Below are 22,982 nucleotides of genomic sequence, written 5' to 3'. Positions count from 1 at the left end.
TGTAACAGAGAGTGTTATTTCCCAGGTTTGACCAAAACGGCTACAACTCGGCCGTTTCTCAACCTTAGATGTTTTTAGTTGAAAATTTTGGCATATGAGGAGTTTCTGTGTCCCACTCTGTGACGTTTTTCAGGTAAAACCCAGAGGAGTTTTTTTTTTTTGAGCTCCTGATGAGAAAGAGGAGCGTAACGCCGCCGCTCGGCTTTGAATCCCAGCAGGAAATAAAAAGGGCCGCTCTCTCACACCTCCTACCCTACTGCACTCTTCAACACCCTCACCAGGCTCTGTCATCTCTGCTCCTCATCATCGAACAATGCCCAGTTTATGCAGTGGATGCTGCTGTAATTTCCATCACGCCAACAAAGTTTCCATCAGTTTTTTTTTTCTCTTACAGGTGTATGAGCTCGTGGAAAATTAAAGAAAAAGTGGGCTCAGTCATTAGTGGGGTTATAAAACCAGCACTGTTAACTCAGGCTGTTGCTATTCCTGGACTTTTTTCCCTGCTGCAGAGGATCTCTGCAGGGTCTGCTGCCCCCTGCTGGCTGAAAGAAGTCTTCTCTGATTACATAAAACAGGTCTGTGTGTGTGAGTCATCACCCCCCCTACAGGGAGGACAGATGGAGGTGTGTGTGGTGTTTGTGTGTAGGACTAGGCGGAGAAAACAGCAGTGGACTGTGAAATAAGGGCTTCCCCCTCTCTCCTTCTGTTTTTTTTCTCCTCTCTTTTTTTTTTTTTTTTGTGGCTCAGGAGGAGAATCGGTGTGGAAAACTGACAGTAAAAAATAGAACAGGTTTGATCTGGTTTAGTTTTGAGCTGCTTTTTCCAGTCTCAGAAAACACACTTCAGACTCGGCTAACTTTAAGGGCCTGGCATCCTCTGAAGGAATGCATATCGCCCGCTGCCTTTTCAGACTTAAGATCATCTAATGTTTAAAACTGGAGAAGTTGAACTTATAGAAACATTGTTAAATGCAGTCTCAGTTATGAGTCACTCTCAGCTACTACCACACCAAATTTTAGCTCAATGTCAATAAAACTGCCTGAGCTGGAGCCATTTTTGTGTTTCCTAAGGTCAGCTGGCTGCGGTGGCCATCTTGAATCAGATTGGCTCTGAGGTTAATCAGTTGTAGGTTTCTTTAATATCTGTCCAGAGGTTAATGAGATGTTTTTCTGTTCACGCTCAGAATATGTGCTGGGGATCAGTCTCAGCTACTACCACACCAAATCTGAGCTCAATGTCTGAAAAAAATGGACATTTTTGTGTTCTGTGAGCTCAGCTGGATGTGGCATCCATCTTGAATCAAGTCTGCGTTTTCACAGCCAGATGTCACTAAATCCTGGAACTTTGTTGGGAAGATTTTTGCCTCAGTTTATTTTCTGAGGAACTCTTCCAAACCCACACAGCGTACTGATGGTTCAAACTTTTTTTTTGTTTGTTTTTTTAAATGACACAGTGGGTGCAAATAAAAACGTTCAGCCAACTTTTAGATAATTGACGAACAAAAGAGATGAAACTACTAATAGTTTTTATATTATATATATATATATTATCCATAATTTTTAGCTGTTAGTTGTTTATCTGTTTACAATACGTAATTTATATTATTGTTGTTTGTCGTTTATTGTTTGTAATGACACAAACAAAAAAAGTAAAAAACAAAGTCATAACTTTTTTGATTGATCAACAAATCGTTTTTTTTACTCCACAATTATTGGTGTTGCTTAAACAATGCATATTAACATATTTTCAAGTATTAACTGGGAAACATTGACAAATGGTATACATTTTTATTTGGTTTCAGATCTTTAAAAAAAAAAAGTATGAAGTACCACACGAAATGACAAACGGAGAAACATCAGAAGGAGCACGAACACGGGAGTGTCGGGTGACGGAGGAGAGTGGGCGCTGAGGTCTGATGTGAGTGGTTACTGAATCAACAGGAAACAACAAGAAAGTGACAAACGGAGATAAACTGGAAACAATGAGCATGTAAACTGGTGAAAACGGATAAATCTGGCTGAATTATTCCACCTGAAGGACGAATCAGAAGATGTCACCCAGATTTGTTTCCACCCTGAACAGACAGAGTTAAGTCGATGTAAAGAATAAAAGCAAAGATTAAACACAAGGAACGACTTGGACCGAGCTAATTAAAGCTTTATGTATCTGTGTGACACGGCTGCTGCGATGGGTTTATATTCTACTGTTTTCTTACATAATACGCGCCAACAGACATAACGCGTTATCACAGTGACTGCTTGGACTTGTGTTTGTTTTACAGCTTCGTTTGGATCCGTCCGCTCTTCTTCTCCCCCTCCTACTGCCGCCTCAAAAGGTGTACGGCCCGACAAAGATAGAGAGTCTGAGCGCCGAGCTGGTCTGGTGGTTCCCCTGGTAGCTGAGCAGGGGGTTGACCGACACCATCTCCAGGTCCAACGTGTACTCCCTGGGCCCCGACACCGCGCGGGCCAGAACCAGCATGGCGCTGATGTTATTGATTTGCTGGAGAAGACAGAAACGGACGTCGCTGAGCACACATTCATCGCTGCAGTGCATATTAGCAGAGCTAAGTCATTACTTTTACATTTACACTCAAACTACTGCATGTGAAAGAATGTAAAGTGCTGTGCAAAACTTGTAAACCGATCCTAATAACTTTGTTTTACTTCCAAGTACCCAGACTTGTACTCTTGAAGTGATCTTGATCAATAATTTTAAAATGATACTAGAGTATTTCCAGACACCTTGCATGTCAAAGTTTTAAACAAACACTTTGTGTGTTCTGTTAGAACTCAAACTACATGATGGGGATGACCCTCAGCTACTACCACACCAGATTTCAGCTCAATATCTGTAAAATGGACAGAGTTACACCAAATATAGTGTTTGGTGAGGTTGTCTGGCTGAAGGGGCCATCTTCAGTCGGGCTGACAGAGAGTTTCATTAAAATCTGTCCAGTGGTTCAAGAGATATTTTGCTAACAGATGAATGAACACACATGCACAATTACACGACTGTCCACCTTTAATGGTGGCCATCTTGGGGTCACAACTCATGAAAACATTGCAGCTACAGAGACGTTTCAGACACAGAGAACCTTCCTGTTACTGTGAATAAGTAAATAATAATTTCAATTTAATTTAATGGGAGATGACTTACAAGTTCATAATTCCATTTAGTCTGAAGTTAGATTTAAAAAGGTTTCAGATGATCACTGTAATTGTTGCAGCACTTCATGTCACTGTCTGTCTGAATCACTAACGCTTCCCTCCCACAGGCCTCAGTCAGATCTGACGGGTCAGCGCTGACAGTAAATGACAGCTGCTGGAGATGGCTCTTTGTTTGGTAAACTACCTACAAAGCTGTGCGAAAGCAGCTATAATACACTGTTAATTAGCAGCAGAAGCGACGCGTTCAGGGAGCTCGGGAGGACGGATTTCTGAGAGACAAACCTTCTCTTTGTAGTCCAGATTCTCAGTTTTGTAAATCTGTCGTCCTTCTAGATATAAAAAACTATAAAAGTACACTATTTGGAAAAGAAAAGTTCCTCAAAGTTAAAATTACTGTCTCGTCTTTGATTTTATACTCTTTAAAATTGAGTTAATTTTCAGTTCAAGTTCCCCTCCACAATAGTCCTGCGTTTTAAATGAGAATGAATGCATATCACCCGCGTTTTAGACTACGATCATCTTATTCTGAAATATGACAGAGTTGTAGTCGTTTTGGACAAGCCTTTCAGGATGTCACTCAGAGTATGTGTTGTGAATGACTCTCAGCTACTACCACATCAAATTGTGGCTCAACATTCATTAAATGTACTGACTTGTAGCCATTTTAGGGTTTGTTAATGTTGATAAGTTGTGGCAGCCGTCTTGAATCGGATTGGCTTGAAAACTCAGTGAGATGTAGACGTACATCCAAGGATTATTTCCTGAAAGTTTCATTAAAATCATTCTAGTGGTTCATGAGATATTTTGCTAACAGAGAGGCTCATAAACATGAGCAAAAACATTCCCGTCCTCCAGAGTCCTCTGATATTCCTGTCGCAAGGCACTCATCCTTCTCTGAGCTGAATCATCACGTCAGGTCACATCGCCCTCCTTGGTGCTCTCTGACGGTTCTCACCCTGATGTAGAAGTCTCCGTTGTCGTCCCCCGAGCGGATGCGGAAGGTGTTGTACGCCCCCGCCGACACGCTGGTGGCCTGGATCTGGAAGATGTCTGAGGGGACGGAGCGCTCCGAGGTGATGCTCATGTAGCGGTGGACCACGGAGAACGGCAGGTCTCTGCAGGCGGGCTTGCTGACCGGACACACACAGCGGCTGGTCCGAACAGAGAGGAGGACAAAAAACATTTATCAGAGCAGTTCCTGTCTCGGCCAGCAGAGGGAGTAAAACAACCAAGAGGAGGATTCTCCTGAACTCTGAACAAACAGAACAGTAGCCTTTCTAACAAACTTTTATATTTCCAAATCATGTGGGCTGTGTTAATAGTGACCTACACCTGTTCCAGCTTGTTCACAGCTGTAAAAGTTTTCTTATTGCAGTGGAGCACGTTCAGATGAAAAGCCTGTAAACTTGGACTCATATGTGGAAAAAGTAATTGGTGTAATTTTTGCAGTCTGAGCCAAACTCAGCACAGGGGGCTGATTATATTCAGAGCTGATGGCCAGCACATATTTGGGTAATTAAAGCAAGGTGTGTGTGTGTACAACACACTTTTTCACGAGGCGTCACTCACTTGTCAGACACTTGGACGTAAGGGTCTTGGCAGCGGTTGTTGTCCACACACTGGTACTGGCCGTGGATGTTCACACAAGTCTGCGTATCGGTGCACTGATGTTCACCTGTTTCACATTCGTTTATATCTGCAGACAAGAAACAGCTCGTGATGCTGGACTGCGCGGGACGGGTCGGAGAGCAGGAATCAGAGAGCACGAACACGCGCTGACTCAGAGTCGTATTCGTGACTCAGGGAGCAGAGAGGCGTTTGTTTCTGGTGGACGGCGACTAGAGAAACTGTGTGAAACTTACTATAGAGGCTGAAACCAGGTTGGTAAAGCTAAAACACAAACAAAACTAGCTAAAGGCTAAAAAAAAAGCACAACACTACACTAGTAAAACACTAGTTAGATGTAGCAAAAGACTAGTTGAAAGCTAGATGTAGTACAAGACTAACTAGAAGCTAAAAGTAGCAATACACTGGCTAAAAATTAAAAGAGGCAAAACACTAACTAAAGTTAGCAAAAGGCTAGCTAAATATAGCAAAAGAGGACAAAAATTGAGCGGGTTTGTTGAAGCAGATTTCAGAGAAGATCGTTTTTGAAGAAAATGAAGAGATCTAAATGTATTTATGGGGAAAATATTTGCAAATAAACTTAAATGTTTCGAAAAGTCCAAAAGTCACAGCACCCATCTCCTGAATGAGCCGAACATTTTGATATATGAGTGGCTCAAGGAGCACAAAGTCAGCAGAAGTAGTTAGATAGTAAAAAATAAAGAACATAGATTAAACTAAAAAAGAGGAAACAATAGTGTGATGCACACACTGAGGGGCTCACCCTGACACAGTCGGCTGCCCAGCAGCTGGTATCCCTCTGGGCACACACAGGAGAACTTCCCGGGCTCATTGACACACTGGTACTGGCACAGGTAACTGGAGTAGCTGCACTCGTCGATGTCTGACAACATCAGGATGTTGAGTTCGTTCAAAGCGGGACAGAAATCGGACACGTGGAGCATCAATTCCTAAAGGAGGAGAGGGCGTCTCTTACCGTTACAGGTGAAGCCATCAGGGCCGAGCTCGTAGCCCTGATCACAGCGACACAGAAAGGTACCGTACGTGTTGTAACACCTCTGAGAGCAGGGGGCCCCCATCTCACATTCATTCACATCTGAAAGAAGTCAAAGCACATTTTACAGTTTTATAATTTTCTTGCTGCATGTTCACTTCACCCAACAATGTTCACTTTTGTTTACAACAAAATGAACATTTCAGCTGAAAAGGTTAAAAAACAAAAATGTAATTTTGCTTAATTTGAGCTCTGAGTCTTTAAAAAAGCAAACCAGCAATTTTCAAAGAGTTTTGATTCAGCAGGAGGTCAAAACCCTGAGATGTGGTAACGTTTCACTCTGAGTTCAATCTGCTCTTTTATTGCTTTTTTTATGACCGCAGGTATTTATATCAGTATTCATATCAATCAATATTTCAGATTTAAACTTTCCGTACAAGAGGCCGCTCATCCTCAGTGGAAATAACAAATCTCATCATTCAGTTGTCATAAATTCATTAAAGGTAAAACACTCAAAGTAAGAAACTAAATCCATCGTATCGATGGTTAATGTTTGCTTAAATTAAAAACTTGTAAGCAAATTTTGTGAACGGCTGCCACTGATCCTGTGAGTTTGTTGACCTACAGAAACAGCTGAAAACAGGTCAACAGTGGCGCCATCCTTTGTTTACATCAATATATCTGGAGAACTACTAAATTCGTTCAGACGGCAACATTTTATACATCTCAGGGTAACCTTTTAAACATTTCATTTTACAGTTTGCGATGAGAAGCCTTAAAACAATGAAGCTACTTTTGTCTTTCATGAAAATATTTCGAAGCATCTTTGATTGTTTTATCTTAGTGCTTTGTGCAGTTTGATTTTTTCTAATCAGAGTATAAAATATTGTCATCAGTACAGACACAACTTTAAAATCAAATACGCTCATTTAATTTGGTTACGTTAGGAAAAAACCCAAAAGAAACAGCTGTCTGTCTGCAGGAACAATTGTTTGTATCTGTCGTTATTTTCTCACATACGGCAGGCTGTGTTTCAGATGCAGCAGAGCTTTTATAAATCTGAAACCTCACCGATGCACGACCGGTTGTTTCCTGCCAGCTGGAAACCAGGCTCGCACTGACAGGAGAAGGAACCGGGGACGTTCACGCAGCGGTGCTGGCAGTACCTAAACCTGCACTCGTCGATGTCTGAGACGGGGGGACAGAAGCAGAGGCGTTGGTTAAGTTGCTCAAGCAGCAGAAAAGATAAATAAAACCAAACGTTCTGAGCTGTCAGATGGAGAAACGGAGAGGATCTCACCGATGCACTCGGTGCCGACCTTGCGGTAACCATCGGGGCACTGACAGGTGAAGGCCCCCAGTGTGTTGATGCACTCCTGGCTGGGCTGGCAGTCGTGCTCCTCTCGCTCGCACTCATCGACATCTGTGTGTGTGAGTGTGCGAGAAACAGATGTAAAATGTTATTGTGAGCAAACGCAGCATCATTCAGCCTGACTGACAGATAACAGCGTGACTATTCGAGGCGACGGCCACAATGTTCCCCTCGCTCGCGCCCAGCAGCTGAGAATATCATGCTGAGTCACGCTTGCTGTCTCATGCCAGCCAGATGAACACCTCGCCGTGCTCCAGCACAAGTAGGTTTCTCGCTGAAAGTCAGCTTCTAAAAAACGCAGCAGCTGCCTTCGCGTGAAATCCTGTCCCGTCCTGCCTCCTGTGGGCTCATACTCACTCCCACCCACACAGATTGCACCAACATGCTGCCTCCAGCCTCCACCACCTGTCCCTCACAATCTGTGGCCACCAACAATAAACTCACACACACACGCCTAATGATCACTCATCCTGTGGCCACCTGTCCACCTCCAACCCCCCCACCCCAGCCCAGATGAAGAACCCAGACACCCACCCACACAGCTGTCTCCGTGCAGCTCGTAGCCCAAGGGGCAGGCCTCGGTGGGGGTGTTGGGGGGCTCCGGGGCAGGAATAACTGATGCGGACCGGGGAAGGCACAGGTAGCCGCCGTAGTGGTTGAAGCACTTCATCTCCCCTTTGCAGGCATCCGGGATGGTCTCGCACTCGTTTATGTCTGACAGGAGGCAGATGTTTGATTAAAAATGCAGGAATCAAACGAAAACGATCGTAGAGAGCTGCGGCTGAAAAGAGAGAGCCACCTTTGCAGTGTTCAGTCTGAGGGTCCCAGTGATACCCATCGGTGCATTCCTACAAAAAAAAAAGAAGCAGCAGAAAGAACGACTGTGTGAGAAGAAGTTGGAAAAAAAGATGCGAACAGACACTCTGAGCCAAGGCGTTGCATAATATCTTCATCATACATAATAAATCTCCAGTAGTGGCACATGAAAAAGCCAAGCAGGGGATTGAGGAGTTTGTTTGCTCTGAGTTTGTGTCGGAGTGCCGAGCCAAAAGGACAAAAAGAGAGCGCTTCTGTGGAAGGATTTGTGATATTTTAAACCTCGTTCTTGAAGCCAAATGTAGCTTCGAAAATCAAAAGTACTTAAGAGCGCCGCTGGGAAAAGGCTTCATCATCATCCAGAGGAGGGGGGGAAAATATACCGCTGTGACCTGCGTGGAAAGAAAAACCGAGGAGTGTCGAAACACGGCAATAAAAAAACTAAATTAACCCCAGCAAAGAGCACTAAAAAGGACTGAGGAGAACCGTTTATGTGGAACATTAAATGAGAGGAAAAGAGGTGACTTGAGGCTAAGATTTCCATCTAAAAACACGCCGGCATCACCTGACAGGTGTGCTGCAGTGACATGCTAAATGTTGAAGTACCTCTCGGCAACATTTCTGTCCTGACAGGTAGCTAAACAAGAAAAAAAAAATCACCTGATTTCCAGGAGGCAGGGAAAGTTCAACATGGCAGTTTGTTAATATTTTATGCTATGCTACTTATAGAAGCAAATCACATCAGAGCTCTGAAACACTTTCAGGTTTCTGTTGGAGGGTTAGACCAATGAGAATATCAGGTCATTCTGCAGGAAAAAAAACATTCAAAGATTTTTTAACAATAATGATTTGTTAGAGGATTGGATTTTAGATCTAATTGTTAGTTTTTATGGCTCTTAATGGTTAAGCTTTGTCTCTTCTCCAGGATCTTTCTACACCTTTTTTCATAAAACACTGAGATTACCCAAGATTTAAACCTAAAAGTAGAGCTGATCACACGTTTGCAGTTGCTGCTCCTGTGATTTACCTCTCTGTATAAGATCTGCTCAGGCTTTAAGGTGCTTAAAGACACATTTCTGCTCACTGAGGAGAGTTTGACAAGTTAATGTGTTATCTGCACTTTTATAGACAAATAAATAAATTTATACTGAGGATCATGGCAAAAACTTGGACATCACAGGCAGGTCATTTTGTTTTGAGGCGTCATTAAAAGAAAATTTCAGACAATTTAAAGCACTGGTTTCCAAAGCCTGGGTCGGGACCCCCCTGTGGGTCATGAAACACCGAGGGGAGGTCCTCAGATAATCTCTAGAAGTCAAATCAAACTTAAAAACAATTATTAATAATATATTTTAAGTTACAAACCATAACAACAGTAATGATAAACTGATTCTTTTTAACACTACAGAAGTTAAGACTGTCCGTGTTGTCACTGTTTATTAGGGTTAATAGTAATATTTGTACATAAACCAGAAATGATTGGGTCACAAAAAAACTCCACCACGGAGGGTTTGTGGGTCAAAAAATAAAAAGTTTGGGAACCACAGATTTAAGGTAATGAACAATTACTATCTTACCTGTTGCAGATATCTCTTTGAATGACCTCAGTTAGGAGAAATAGAGTTTAAGTCCGATGAGCTAACGTCTGGTCTGAATGCAGCTAATATCAAAGAAGATCGCGGCGGGCTTAAAATGGCTCCAGTCACTGTGGTTCATAAACCTTTACGCCACATTATGATGTCATTTACATGGAGTTCTTGGTCATCTGCAAAGAACAAATAACAGCAGCAGCTGTCTGTAGCAACTCCGATGCAGCCTGGGGCACGTCTGGCTGTAATATCATAGTTTTTCTGCAGGACTGAATGGAGTAAATGATAGTTCCACTGTGTTTGCATGAACCTGTATGAATGATTTAAGATGGCAGCATTTCATTTTAGTTTTATTCAGACCAGCCGTTAGCGCATCCTAACCTCTATTTTTCCAAACTAAGGTAATTCATAAAGCCACCTGCAACAGGTAAGAGATTAACTGTGCCCAAAATATCCCTTTAAGTTATTTACCCTACATAAACCTTTAGTTTGAGAGAAAGTGTAATATTTATTTATAAAATTTGTTAATACGGTACGTACATAAATCAAAATTATACCACAAAGATCAGTTCAACCTCCCAGATACAAAATGACACTTTTTACAAATATTTGCACATTTTTCTCTACAAAAACATGAATTCATTGATCCATTTCCTCAAGCTAAACCTGCAAATGCTTAACTATGATTTTTTTTTCAACCATTTTACAAACTAAAGAAAGTTACTTTAAAATGTGTTGCTATTTTTTAATATAATGTTGCATTAAGGGCATTAATAATTTAACCGTTTTAGGATGTTTTGGCTACAAATTATTGGGACAACGTTAGAAGAGTCTTTATATAAAATATTTGACGCTCATTCTTCATGAATGATCATTAAAACTTAATTTTATTTAAGTTAGACATCTGTGAACTTGATCTGATAGTCGAATGCTCATTTTTGCATGATGCTTGTTTCCTTTCCTGCCTCAGAACTGTTACAAAACAAAAACATCTTGGTCAGCCTACCTGAAACGTTGAAGAAGAAAAAAGTTTTACCTGTCTGAAATACTCACAGAAGCCTAAACTGAAACCTATGTTCTCCAAACTTTTACTTTCAGGCACACGAGAGAACAAAACTAGATGCAAATAAAAAAGAAATGAGAAGAGAAAGAGGGACAGAGATTCGTCCATCCTTACCGTGTAGGTGTCAGTTTCTCTATGTGACTGTGAAATCGCACTGCGGAGGAGCACAGACGCACATATGCACACACACAAGGCTGAAACACAAGCACCCTGCATACTAATGCACTAAGTGATGGGTAATTGAGCAGAAACACAGAGAAAACATGCACACACACACACAACTATCAAACAGGTAGCGGCGCTGTGAAGTCCAGACTCCGAGATGAACAGAGCAGTCAAGAAGTGGTATCTGTAATTCAGAAAAAGAGAAGGGAGGGCATTAAAAAACAGATTTAAATTAAAAAATTTCACTAAATGGTTTAGTTCAGTTTAAAAACTCTGATGTGAACAACAAACTCAACTCAAAGCAGAAAGAGCTCGAGCTCATTTTAAACAAATTACTCAGAAAGCAAACAGCCTCATGGACTCAGTTCATCGTCTGTCAGCCAGGTTTTTATTTAATCGCAGCAAAAAGAAATGGAAATAACCCGTGCCAGGTCAAAACATAAACACTGTGACGTACTCCGACCCCCAGCTAAAAATAACCAAGTCAACACGACAGAAATGCTTTCATATACAGAAAGCTCTCTGTCTGCAAACAGGAGTGAGTTCAGAGCAGCAGAGATCCTGGCTGCTGGCTTTCTGATTTACGGCAGCATCTTCAGGTCTGAGCTGAAACTCCAACCTAATTTATCTCTGTGTGTTTAAGAGATGGCCTCACCCGAGATACCCACCGCATTTCTGTGATAAAAAACAACAACATTTAGCTTACAATCTCAGGTGGCAGGAACTTGGATTTTACCCCCCCAAAAAAAAACACCCTTCCAGGTTATAATGACTCTAACGTGTTTGATTATCAGGCTGCATCAAACTGAAAAGATGTGAGATCAACGATTAGGATCATGCAGCTGAAACTCGTCCTGAAACAAAGGAAAACACCAACATTTTAGTTTTTTAAACCCAGCTTTTTGGTAAAAATATTCACTTTTACAACCTGAATTATCAGATTTTTCAGTCAATCTTTTGGCCACTTTTGACGCCTGAAACATATACTGTCAATGCTTATCAAATAGTTTTAAAATCTAAAAGTTAACGTGCTGATCATGTCTTTTTTTTAAGGAGGAGTCAAATATTTACTAGAAGATTGTATTTTTTAGGTACTGGAGCTTAAATAAACAAAAAATACATTCAAAAAGTTATAAAAGTCATTTATTTAGACACACAATAAAGACTTTGTCCATCTTTTATAAATAAACTATTTGAAAAGAGCTCTGTTTTATGGGCAATTATAATACAACATGATCCATATATATATAATGTAAGAAGTCTTGCATGATTGTCCATTGAAACACATACAAATACGTATATATTTTATGTAAAGATGAAAAGAAAACAGTTTGCACAACCCCTACAACAGAACCAAGACACATAACTCATTCAGCCTTTGGAAACATTGTGATTTAAGTGGAAACAAATGAATTTTCTTTTTTTTTTTTCTGCATTCGGGGATTTTGGACCTTTCTCCAGAAGTCATGAGCACATACTCCGAATGAAGGCTGTGTGACGAGTCCAACCAGCCGTTCTGTGCGTGTCTGAGTACACACCGCTCATAAATGTCACGGAGGAAAAGGGGTTTTTCAGCCCCGCCATCATGGCAGACTGTACCAAACACAGCAGCCTGGATTCTGCATGTTCAGTAACACTGCTGCCCATACCTGGAAAATACTAGAAACTAATTTCACACTATAATACAGTTTATAGTAAAAAAATGAAAACTTTAGGAACATTAGTCCAAGACTTTTACCTGTAATAATTTATTGTGACATTTTAATTTTCGTCCTGGTTGTATTTCTTTTATTCATACAATCCTATGTGCAGTTTCTTCTGTTTTAAAGATGAGCTCATATTGTATCTTGTTTGTTGAATATCCTGATGAACTGGGCTTCTCTCTGAGCAGAAACAAAACCGTTCCTCAGTTAATGTTCCTGAACAGAAGCTTTGAGTCTGTAAACTTAGTCTAAAAATAAACTTAACCAGCCCTTCCTACCCTGGCAGACCAAGAAAAAAAAGAGAAAAGAAACAGGCCAATTTAAGTCACAAAAAAAAAAAAAAATCTCCTGGAGTGCTGTTTACAAAGAGAGTGAGTTCCAGCTAAAATGCATGACAGGAAAGTTATAATCACTGCCTGTCTACATGCATGGAGTCACGCTCTCACATGAATTCCAGTGGCCACGTTTGCAGGCCGTGCTGGTTGTTGAATTTCAGGTTTAGACAAACCGGGTGACTCGGACACCCACAAATACTCAAGCAATGACATCACGGGCCCTTTCTGACCTTGCATGTAAAAAAAAAAAAAAAAAAATTTTTTTTAAATACGATAACACACTTAAAGCAAAGATGAAAAAACACAACATCATCCAACCGCAGTACGTGACTTTTCAGAACGGGTCCGACAGCCACATACGACCGGCAAGAATGCAACTCAAACCGCCCAGAAAACAAACTGACCCTCAGTCCGGGGTCCACTCACTCACTGACTGCTGAGTGTGGGCAGCGGGGATGTTTGGGTGTCGCCCCGACGCCGCTGGAGATCCAAGTGGTGGTGGACCAATGGAATGCCCTTGGCGAGGATGTGGGCACTGATTCTCAGCTGGGATGCCCTGCTACTGCAGTGGTTCCCAGAGTATCGGGTTCTGGGAAGTACCCCCTCCCCCCCCATGGTTCAAAGAAGAGGACAGCTGGAGCCAAGCCTCCACCCACCGTCCCCCTGAACTCTCATCTCTCTGCAGGATGTGTAGGAGGATGTCAGAGGATGTGGCTCTGACCCGGGAGTTCACTGTCTGGATGCTCCCACTACGCAGGTTTACCAGAACCGAAACAATTCTCACATTTAATCACTCCAGAACATTATTCATCGTTCAACCCCAGTTCCAAAATGAACACAGAATTTAAACCCATATTTGATTCCCAATATTGTTGCTTTTCTTTCGGCTGCTCCCTTCTACAGGGGTGGCCACATGGAGGAAACTCGCACAAAAGATCTGGCAGTTGTTTTACGCCGGACGCCCTTCATGACGCAACCTGGGCTCAAACCCGCAGCCTCAGGACTACAAGACCGCAGCCCCCATATTCTATGCACAATGGAACATTGTAAACATTGAATTTTATGGCGGCAGCACACCTCAAAACAGCCAGGAGAGGCCCATGTTAACCGCTGTGAAACGTCCCCTTTTTGTCTTTTTGACAACAGTCTGTAAACATCTAAGAACTGAGGAGAGCAGTTGTTGGAGAACGTTGTCCCATTCATCCTGGATCAAGCCACGCTTTGCCAGGTTTCTCATTTCACGATGAGCCAAATGTTTTCAGTTTGTGAGCGGTCTGGACTGAAGGCAGGTACAGTTCAACACCCGGGCTCTTATAGCACGAAGCCGTGTTGTTACGTTTTAACACTGTCTTGCTGAAAAAGACGTCATTTGGATGGGAGCACATCTTCTAAATCCTGTATATGCTTTACTGCATCGATGGTGCCTTTCCTGATGTCTAAGCTTCCCATGCACCTCCATACCATCAGAGAGGCAGGCTTTCAAACTGTGAGCTGACAGCAGGTTGGATGGTACCTCTCCTCGTCAGTATGGAGGACGTGGTGTCGTTCCAAAAATAATTTCAAATGTCGAATTATCTGAACACAGAACAGTCCGTTATAAATGAGCTTTGGTCCAGAGAACACAACAGCGAATCTGGGTGGTGTTCACATACGGCTTCTTCTTTGCCTGATAGAGCTTTAACCAGCATTTGAACCAGCACTGTTTCCAGACAGTAAATTGTGGAAGTGGTCCTGAGCCCATTCAGTGATCAGACCTGTTTTTGATGATGACCCGCCCGACGACCACGGATGGATTTTCTTTCCTGTTCTTTGCAAACAGCGATTTCTCCAGATTATTTAAATCTTTTGATGATATTATGAACTACAAATGATGGAATGATCAAAGTATTCCCAATTTTCTTTTGAGGAATGTTATTCTGAAACTGTTTTCCAGTTTTTCTCAGACTGATGAACCTCTGCCCATCTTTACTTCTGAGGGATTCACGCTCTTTTAAATGTTTTTTTTATACCCAGTCCTCTAACTGATCTGTTCCCAATTTACCTAATTAGTTGCAAAATGTTCCTCTAGCTGCTTCTTATTTGTACCACGGGATTTTACAGCCGTTTGTTGCCATGTCCCAACTGTTTTTAAGATGTGCTGCTACCATCGAATTCAAAACTACCTCATGTTTTTTTTCAAAACTGGTACAATTTCTAAACAAACATATCAGATGTGTAAACTATGCTCCATTGTGAATAAAATATGAGTGTATGAGACTTGCAAATCATTGCATTTTATTTGCATTTTACACAACTTCCCAACAATTTTTTGAAGTTGTGGTTGTATTTTAATTTGGATGCAGATTTTCTGCTCATCCTTTTTAATATGATAATAAATATATTGTGGTTTTGAACCGCTGGTCAGACAAAATAAGATACCTAAAGATACCAAAACAGGCCCTGAGCATTTGTAATAAATAAAATCAGCCAATAATAAATGGACTAATGGATAGCTCATGTAATCTGTTGAATTTATAACCCCATCCATCCTTCAGGGTCTGGATATTCAGACAAGTTATCATCACAGGGTACATTTTCCTGCCTGTGAACATAATAATTGAACAAAATATGTTTTTAATCAGTTGTTTGTAACATTTAGAGCCTTCAAATAGGACGCACACACTCGGCCTTTTAAAAGGTGACCACATGGACAAGCAGTAAGACACACACACACAAAGCTAGACCACACACACACATACACACAGAGAGAAAATGTAAACAGCAGGATGATAGTTTGTTACTTTGTGTGGATGTGCTCAGCAGTGCATGGAGCAACTCGAGAACACGGTGGCCAGTTACAAATGTGGCCACCATCTATGAGCTGTCCATCTTTCATCTGTTCCTACTAATGATGGATGGAGGTCAGAGAAAAATTCACACTGTGCACCAAAATAATCTGGAGTGATGATGCTGCCCCGTCACATATGACTGCTTGAATACGATGTGGCAAAAAAAAAAAAAAAAGAAGATGAGCTGTTCTCATCCCGGTTATTTTTAATCCCTCTTGATTCATGGCATTAATTTTGACTCGTCTCTCATCAACATTTGACTCATAAACAGTAATAAAGTACTGTCAAAAAGCAGGGAGGCACCTGTTTGCCTTTTCAGAAACTCAACCTAACATTCTTGAGATTGTGACACTGACTTTTGAACTTTTACTGCCGGGATGCGATGGAACAGTTTTGCAATTTACAGATGCATAATACATGCCCTGTGACTCACCGCCTCTCTTCCTGTCTAACCCTCTGTTACAGTCGGAGCCAAACTACACAGCCACGTTATCTTGGCTCCAGAGAGAAGCCAAGTGCAGCTGGGAGCGCAGAGCAGACAGCAGGGCAGTGGTGCGGCTCTGACGTGTATGGCCTGTACCAGAAAGTTGGGAGAAGAGGTACATCTCACTCTCTGTAACGTCTCGCTTCAAAGCTTTCAAACTTCAGGGGTCATCCAGCTGTTCTCTGTGTCACCTGACTCTCATCTTATTTCAGTGCAAGACATTATTAAAACACAGAAAAGAAAAGGGAAAACAACTTACAGGTGAATCTTTCCAGTTGGGTCTTGGGTCTGCGAGCCTCCAATCGACCGGTGTGCTTGTCTGCTGGCTGCGATCGGCCCGGATGAGTCGGCGTGATCCCTTAAACTGCTGCCTGTGTGACCCTGAGAGAGTGAGCGGGGAGACCGACAGCTGGAGCAGATGAACACATGCAGAGGGAGGGAGAGAGGAGACAACGAGGGAGGGAGGGAGGGAGGGAGGGAGGAGAGTGGGACAGCCCATTCTTACCCCCCCTCTGGCCCCCTGCACTGCCATCCTCCACCCTCCAAACCCCCTCTCCCTGACCCCCCAGGGCGCAAATTCCTGGTCTGCGGCCCAAATTCCAGATCCGTCCAAATCGCAGGCACAACAACAACGTCTCCTCTTCTTACTAGTCCCACAACACACCTGGTTTCATTTAAACTACCCCCCCACTCCCCTCCACCCCTCGCTAAAGCCCCGAGCTCTCCCACCCTCTTCCCACTTACCCCCCATCTATCCATACTTACCTCCCCCATCTTTTCCCCTTTTTTTTTTTTTTTCCACCATAAAGCAACCTTGCTCTCGTCCATTCTGACAGGCAGGATATTTTTAGCACGGGAGAAAAAGAAGTTAATGGAATGTGAACGAAAATTGGAGAAGGGAAAAGGGTGACTTTATAGAAAGACCCACTCGGAAAATTCGTCAGCTTGTTATGCTGAATAAACCTCTTGAGCTTCCTAAAGATTAAAAATAAATAAATAAATAACCAACTATAAATGTGGCCTTCTCTCATTTGGACGTAACTGATGCCCATCGAGGCTCGGAAAGATTTCCATCTTTCTAAATTTGTAGAAATATGATGCAAACTAGCCAGGCTGTTGCTTAATCAAAAGGTAGCCCTTACTGGTTTGAGTCTGAGTCAACTTTAAGTATATCAGTGAAGGCGTCCAAGTTCCAGAAACAAATTAAAACAAGCAACATTGGAATAATTGAGGGCTTTCATTAAAGATAAATAAAATTACTTGAATTCGGCCAGTCTCTAAATATCTAAACTGAACAGCTTCTTTTTATTTTTTGCTAAACAAACTTCCGGTGTTTTAGGTTTTCTCAGAGTCAGCCACCTCATCTGTCTTGTGTTTACGTGTGGTGGCAGAAAATGGCAGCTGTCATTGCGGGTGATGTTGTTAAAAATCACGCTGACATCCACCCCCCCCCACACACACCCAAAGCAGGACCAACTGTGTCCCTCCTGGTTGGTCCCTCACGGCCACACACAGACATCCCACACACTGGCTGGAGTTCATCACACATGCGATGTGCTGATTCTATTTTAAAACATCAAACACTTCTCGAAGCTCTCGGTTTTTCCAAATCGGATTCGAATCGCCTTTTTCTTTTGGTCCCTTATCTCCACCCAACACCCACGAGATCATAAATCCCGCTTTCGTGCGGCGTCAACAAGGACATCTCCTCCATCTAAACACTGCACATAAAACGCAAAGACGTGTTAAGTGGAAGCATGAAACAGAATGGCGTTCCAACGTTAAAACATTTCTTTTATTCGTAAAGCAAATGTACAGACACTGAAGGACACTCAAGGTGCATACGGGCAACAATGGGACATAAAAAGTAAAAAAGATGATCGCCGACAGCTAAAAGCAAAACGGAAAAGAGAGAAGTACAACTTCAGCAAGGAGGGAGACAAACCGAAAAAAAGGCGCAGGGAGAGTAGAGGGGAGGGCAGCCAAGGAAACGCCTCAGTCGTGATACATTTTGAAGATACAGCTTTTGATGACGCCCATGTATCTGTCCCACACAACCTGATGTCTGAGGGGCAGAAGAGAAAGACAGAAAGACGAGTAAACAGAGAGTAAATGACACACAGTAAGACTTATGACCCACTGATGTTGTGAAATCTGGGTGAGGAAAGTAAATGAGGCAATCTTGGTCCCCTGGGTTTATTCAGAGGGGGGGGTCTTTGCTTCTTTTTATGAATATCTCTTTGTTAATCTTGTAGTGGCGGAGGGCTGTGTAAACCCTTAACTACATTCCTGAGAATTTCATGAGAAACAAGGTAACTACAGTTTGAGAAATTAAGGGCAAAGATAGGGAGACACCCACTGGCAGCACAGAGATGTCAGTTTCTTTAATTTTAGCACAACACTTAATGCCTGAGGAGGGTCTAAAACGGAAGAATATTCCCTTTTAGGGTTATTCTTTAGTGTAAAAATAAACAAACTAAACTTTTTAGTGCTACATTTTTTTTAACGTATCAAATAATAGATAAGTCTGGCCAAACTGGTGCTGCAGATTGAAACAAACTTACTTGAATGTGTCAAGAATGTGTGCAGAGTTGGTGTAGTGGGTGAGGTAGAGTTTTACGTCGGCAGCTGCCCATCGGTCTGAACGGCACGGCTCAATAAACTGGGAAAGGGGGGGGAAAAAAAGGGGTGGATGAGACTACAAACCAGCACACTGAGGCTGGCAGACCTGAATATCTTTCCTCAGATTTACTGTACGTAAAACACTTTAAAGACGCACTCACCTTTTCCACCAGATCAATAAAGAAATCTCGGACGTCTTTAGTGTTGGTTAACTTCGTGGCGATGTTGACAAGACTTCTGGAAAGATTCTGCAATAAAAACAAGAGGCTGAATTAGTAATCCTTTCATTTCCTTTCGGCGCGTCAATTAATTACAAACTGGGTTTAGGCTGCAGCGGGAGATGTGGCGCTTCTCACCTTGAAATTGGCTTCCATCTCATTAAAAACTTTAGTTTTCCCTCTAAGAGCTGTGCAAACCAAACTGGGCAGAGATGAGGAGAAAGAGGAAATTAGACACAGGAGCGTGCAGAGGGGAAAAGAAGTGTGTTTTTGAGTCGTCTGTAAACTGGAGGAGCTTAGAGCGTATTTTTGTTACCTTTTGTGTTGATCTAGCAGATCTTTGTCGGTAATTAAAACTTTTAATTCCTTCAGTTCCTGTAAAAACTCTTTATCAAGATCAACATCCATGTCTTCTACCATGTTATCTACAACAGAAAAAAACAAAGAAAATTAAGTCAAACCCTGACAAAGCAGCAAAAAAGGATATTTCATTTTAATACTAAATACTTTATTTTTAAAAATTTCCAATCAGTTTTGTCATCAAGTCATTCCTCAGATACTACCTCGCTGTAGCAGGCTTTCCAGTTTCCTGAAGGATGACGTTAAAATTTAGATTACGTTCAAACAAAGATGTGTAAAACCTGAAGGACCTCTGGTGGTCAGTGAGCCTCACTGAAAAAATCACTGCTCATAATGTCAGACAGTGTGTCACTTGTTCTCAAGCAAGATATTTACTTTAACCCCTTTATATTCACAGTTTCAAATGTTTATCTTGCATCATAGTTTTTCTTCATCAAACCTCGACCAATTAAGATGTGACATTTGATGAACGAGCTACGTAAGCGTTAAAAATGCTAAATGTGCTGCTCGTATGTTGTGCCAGTAAACCGGCCGAAGGAAACTAGCAGACGCCCTCACCAATGGCCCCAACCGTCCAATTGTTGATGAGCTGCCCAGCACAAAAAGCAAAGTCCTGGAAATTCAGATACTGCAGCTTTTTCTTCCCCGTCTCGAAGCGGTTGTTGGCGAAGAAAACGATGGCGGCGTAATCCCTGAAACAAGCAAAAAAAAGGAAAAACTGAGGCCCCAGAATAGTACAGGACAAGTTGTTGGCTGTCTTCATGGGTTTAAATGTCCTTTTACTTGACGTTACATGCAGTATTTTGTTAAATTTTAATAAAAAAAACAAACAAGCTAGGCAGATTTAATCTCTGTTCTCCTCACTACAAGCGTTTTTTTTCCTCCTTACCTCGCAAGCTTGTCAGAGAGGAGAAAATGCTGACGTATGTTCTCCACCAGGGGTCCCTTCAGCTCTTCCACAACTTTGAAGACACGTTTGAAGTTGTCGAACTGAAACACGATGGAGCAGGATGTTCACTAAATTACAACAATGTGACTCCTGCAAAAACTGCAGAGTAATTTGTTCCCCAAACAGCTAATAAACCGTGACCGCAGCTGAATCAGCTAGTGGAAAAGCAGGAATGCCTTCACAGGAAACAAAACAAAACCTGGCAGCTTGGTGAGTTTTTCTGATAAATGCGCTGAGTTCATTACAATCAGCACGTAAAGCGAAAAATGAAAAGCTGCACTGCACTGAGCTGCACTTTTTTTAAAACTAAGGGTGTTCTTACTTGTCGTCTGCAGCTTTTGAGTGTCACGCCCGTCTTGGCACTGATATCGTCCAGGTCTTTCTTTGTTCCTTTGGAGAGTTTCTTTCCCAAAACTTCACGCACAAATCCATCATCGAAGGTATAATATCTAAACAAAGACACAAAGATTCCTCAGAAAAAAAACGACTTCACAAAACAACACATACAAATAAAGTACAGGGACTGAATAAACCCAGCAAATACAGCCAGACCTTTTAGAAATACAGACAAATGTTATTATAAAAGTAAATTAAATCAACTTTAATCCTTGTTTGATATGCTTTTGAAAAATGAGTTGACTACGTGGGAGCACCACCTTTCTATGAGCATGGCTTGTCGGTGAGGCGGGATCTGGAAAAGCAGCTGGTTCGCGAGTTTGGATGGACTGTGCAGCAGACGCTCACACATCTGGAAAGTCCTGTACTGGTCCATGGTGTCACTGAGCAGAACATCTGCTGTCGCCTCAGTCTTATCCAGCACTCCTCCCTCCATCCGGGCCTTCACTGCATCATTCACTGTTGGATTAAAAACAAGCCTGGTTTACAGCATCAATGACTACATTTACAACCACTGACCTTATTCTAAATAAGACTGTATGAGGATTATGCAACTTCTATAAGCTGTATGTAGGTCTTACTCATCATTGCACCCTGTGTGCCAGAGCTCAGACTCACACATTGGTACCTTTTTATTTATAAAGCCAGGCTTGGGTTTCTCCTCTCTTATCTTTGTGGGTTAAATTTCATTTAAAACTAGCAATTATCTGCTGCAATCAAATGGCACCCTTTTATTGGCCGTTCCCAAGGTTCGTACAGAACTTGGTAAAAAGGCATTTATTTGTTCTGCCCCTGCAGCATGGAATTACCTGCAAACTAAATTAATTAATAGCAATCAGTGCTTTTAAAAAGAAAGGTGAAGGGTTTGATTGGAGTTAGCAACTGCTTCCCTTCTTAGCCTACTATGTCACTCTCACCTGCTTCTTTTATTCTGATGTAAACTGAGTAATATTAAGTACTTTTTTAATGGATATTTGTATGTTTCTGGCACTGGTGCTGCTGCCTTCTTGTCCAGGGCTTCTTTGTAAACTCAACGGGACTCAACTGGTTAAAAAAAAGGTTAAATTAAAAAATAAATAAATGTAGGATGTTACATAAATATTCCCATATATATAGGTTTCAGAGTACAGTCTGCTTTTAACATTTTACTTAGTTGTTGTGTTGCTTGCCTTGCCTGCAAAGCACATCAGCGAGCCTCAGTTGGTTTTAAATGTGATATATAAATAAAACTGACTCTGCTTTTCTCAGTTATCCTCTTTAATACATTGAACCCATGAAGTCTAGATCCTTGTGTATCCTACCTGTGTATCCGTCCAACCAGAGCTGGTAAACCTCCTCATCCATGATAGTGGTGTTACCTACAAATACATCCAACTCTACTGCCATCTGGGTGAAACCAAGAAATATAAGCTGTTTAACACACAGTTCAGCTCAAACACTAATAATAATCATCAGCTTTCATCAACGAGCTATTACATACCTTGTTTTTAGGCTGGAAAAAAATCAGTTTTCTTGTTTCAGTCAATACGTGCCTTTTAAGGTGAGTGGTTCATGCTATTAACTGTGTTTAAAGTATGCTATCTGCTGCTTTAATCATTAGCTTAATTGGGTTAACCTCTGTGTTAGCAACGTTAGCATCCGTTAACGGACAGAAAAATAACAATCAGACCGCGAATCGGTAAATTACGTCCAAATAAGCATGGCGATACTATCGGGTAATGAGAGCAAATCCAAACTTTTGCTTTTAAAACACACTGTTTTCTTCTTGTTGTCAAATAGCAGCGTCCATGTTATTGGTATGGTTCCGCAGTGTCAACAACGGCAGTCGTGGTGGAACACTTCCGGGTAAGTGACGTCACACGCAAAAAAAATCGGAGTTTAATTTTATTTATATTTTAATCACAAAACGAGACGCTGTAACGAGACGACAAGCGGTTTATATTGTTTATAATGTGGTTATATTACATTTTTTGTTATCAGCTGAAGTTTCTTCAGGTTATTGAAATATAGACGCTGTCTAGTTTCTGGAGAAACTGCAGCGGAAGCTAGCAGCTAACGAGCTAAAAACTGCTGGTGATGTTGCCATGGTGACGGTGAGTGAAACGTTGCACAGCATAACACATTTAATAAATTTTATCTAAAGATCTGTTTACTACACACTGAGACCCAAAATGTAGATTTAAGAACAAACTACAAGTATATATACCTCTGTTTTTTTTACAGAAAGTTCTGATCTAATTTGTGTTATGGTGATTTTCTTATCATTTGGATGTTTCTAGATTAAAAAGGTAA

General features: G+C 41.6%; 2 protein-coding genes across 4 annotated transcripts; both read right to left on the bottom strand.

The window, feature by feature from the left end:
• Window positions 1-1,767: 1,767 nt before the first annotated feature.
• efemp2a (EGF containing fibulin extracellular matrix protein 2a) lies at window positions 1,768-16,575 on the bottom strand. 3 transcript variants are annotated; one of them, XM_017408496.3, is made up of 12 exons: window positions 16,405-16,575; window positions 16,095-16,235; window positions 10,745-10,979; window positions 7,962-8,010; window positions 7,697-7,876; window positions 7,091-7,213; window positions 6,862-6,978; window positions 5,773-5,892; window positions 5,560-5,679; window positions 4,740-4,866; window positions 4,126-4,321; window positions 1,768-2,502 (listed from the first exon to the last, which is right to left on the bottom strand). In XM_017408496.3, the coding sequence occupies exons 3-12, from the start codon at window positions 10,844-10,846 to the stop codon at window positions 2,329-2,331; spliced, it is 1,308 nt and encodes a 435-aa protein (XP_017263985.1). In that variant the 5' UTR covers window positions 10,847-10,979; window positions 16,095-16,235; window positions 16,405-16,575; the 3' UTR covers window positions 1,768-2,328. The 3 variants fall into 3 exon arrangements, with proteins under 3 accessions (XP_017263985.1, XP_017263986.1, XP_037833346.1); XM_017408497.3 differs by lacking the exon at window positions 16,095-16,235; XM_037977418.1 differs by lacking the exons at window positions 7,962-8,010; window positions 16,095-16,235.
• A 1,338-nt stretch (window positions 16,576-17,913) lies between these two features.
• Window positions 17,914-22,535, bottom strand: fibpa (fibroblast growth factor (acidic) intracellular binding protein a). Its single transcript, XM_017408118.2, has 11 exons — window positions 22,171-22,535; window positions 21,992-22,076; window positions 20,951-21,149; window positions 20,617-20,743; window positions 20,235-20,335; window positions 19,904-20,037; window positions 19,302-19,410; window positions 19,124-19,187; window positions 18,929-19,015; window positions 18,710-18,807; window positions 17,914-18,210 (listed from the first exon to the last, which is right to left on the bottom strand). Exons 2-11 carry the CDS (start codon window positions 22,074-22,076, stop codon window positions 18,141-18,143), a joined length of 1,074 nt encoding a protein of 357 aa, XP_017263607.1. The 5' UTR covers window positions 22,171-22,535; the 3' UTR covers window positions 17,914-18,140.
• Between the last annotated feature and the right edge of the window lie 447 nt (window positions 22,536-22,982).

The sequence above is a fragment of the Kryptolebias marmoratus genome, linkage group LG9 (genome assembly GCF_001649575.2).
Source record: "Kryptolebias marmoratus isolate JLee-2015 linkage group LG9, ASM164957v2, whole genome shotgun sequence".
NCBI classification, from domain to species: Eukaryota; Metazoa; Chordata; class Actinopteri; order Cyprinodontiformes; family Rivulidae; genus Kryptolebias; species Kryptolebias marmoratus.
Note: the sequence above shows the minus strand (reverse complement) of the source record. Positions and strands in the feature narration are given on the sequence as shown.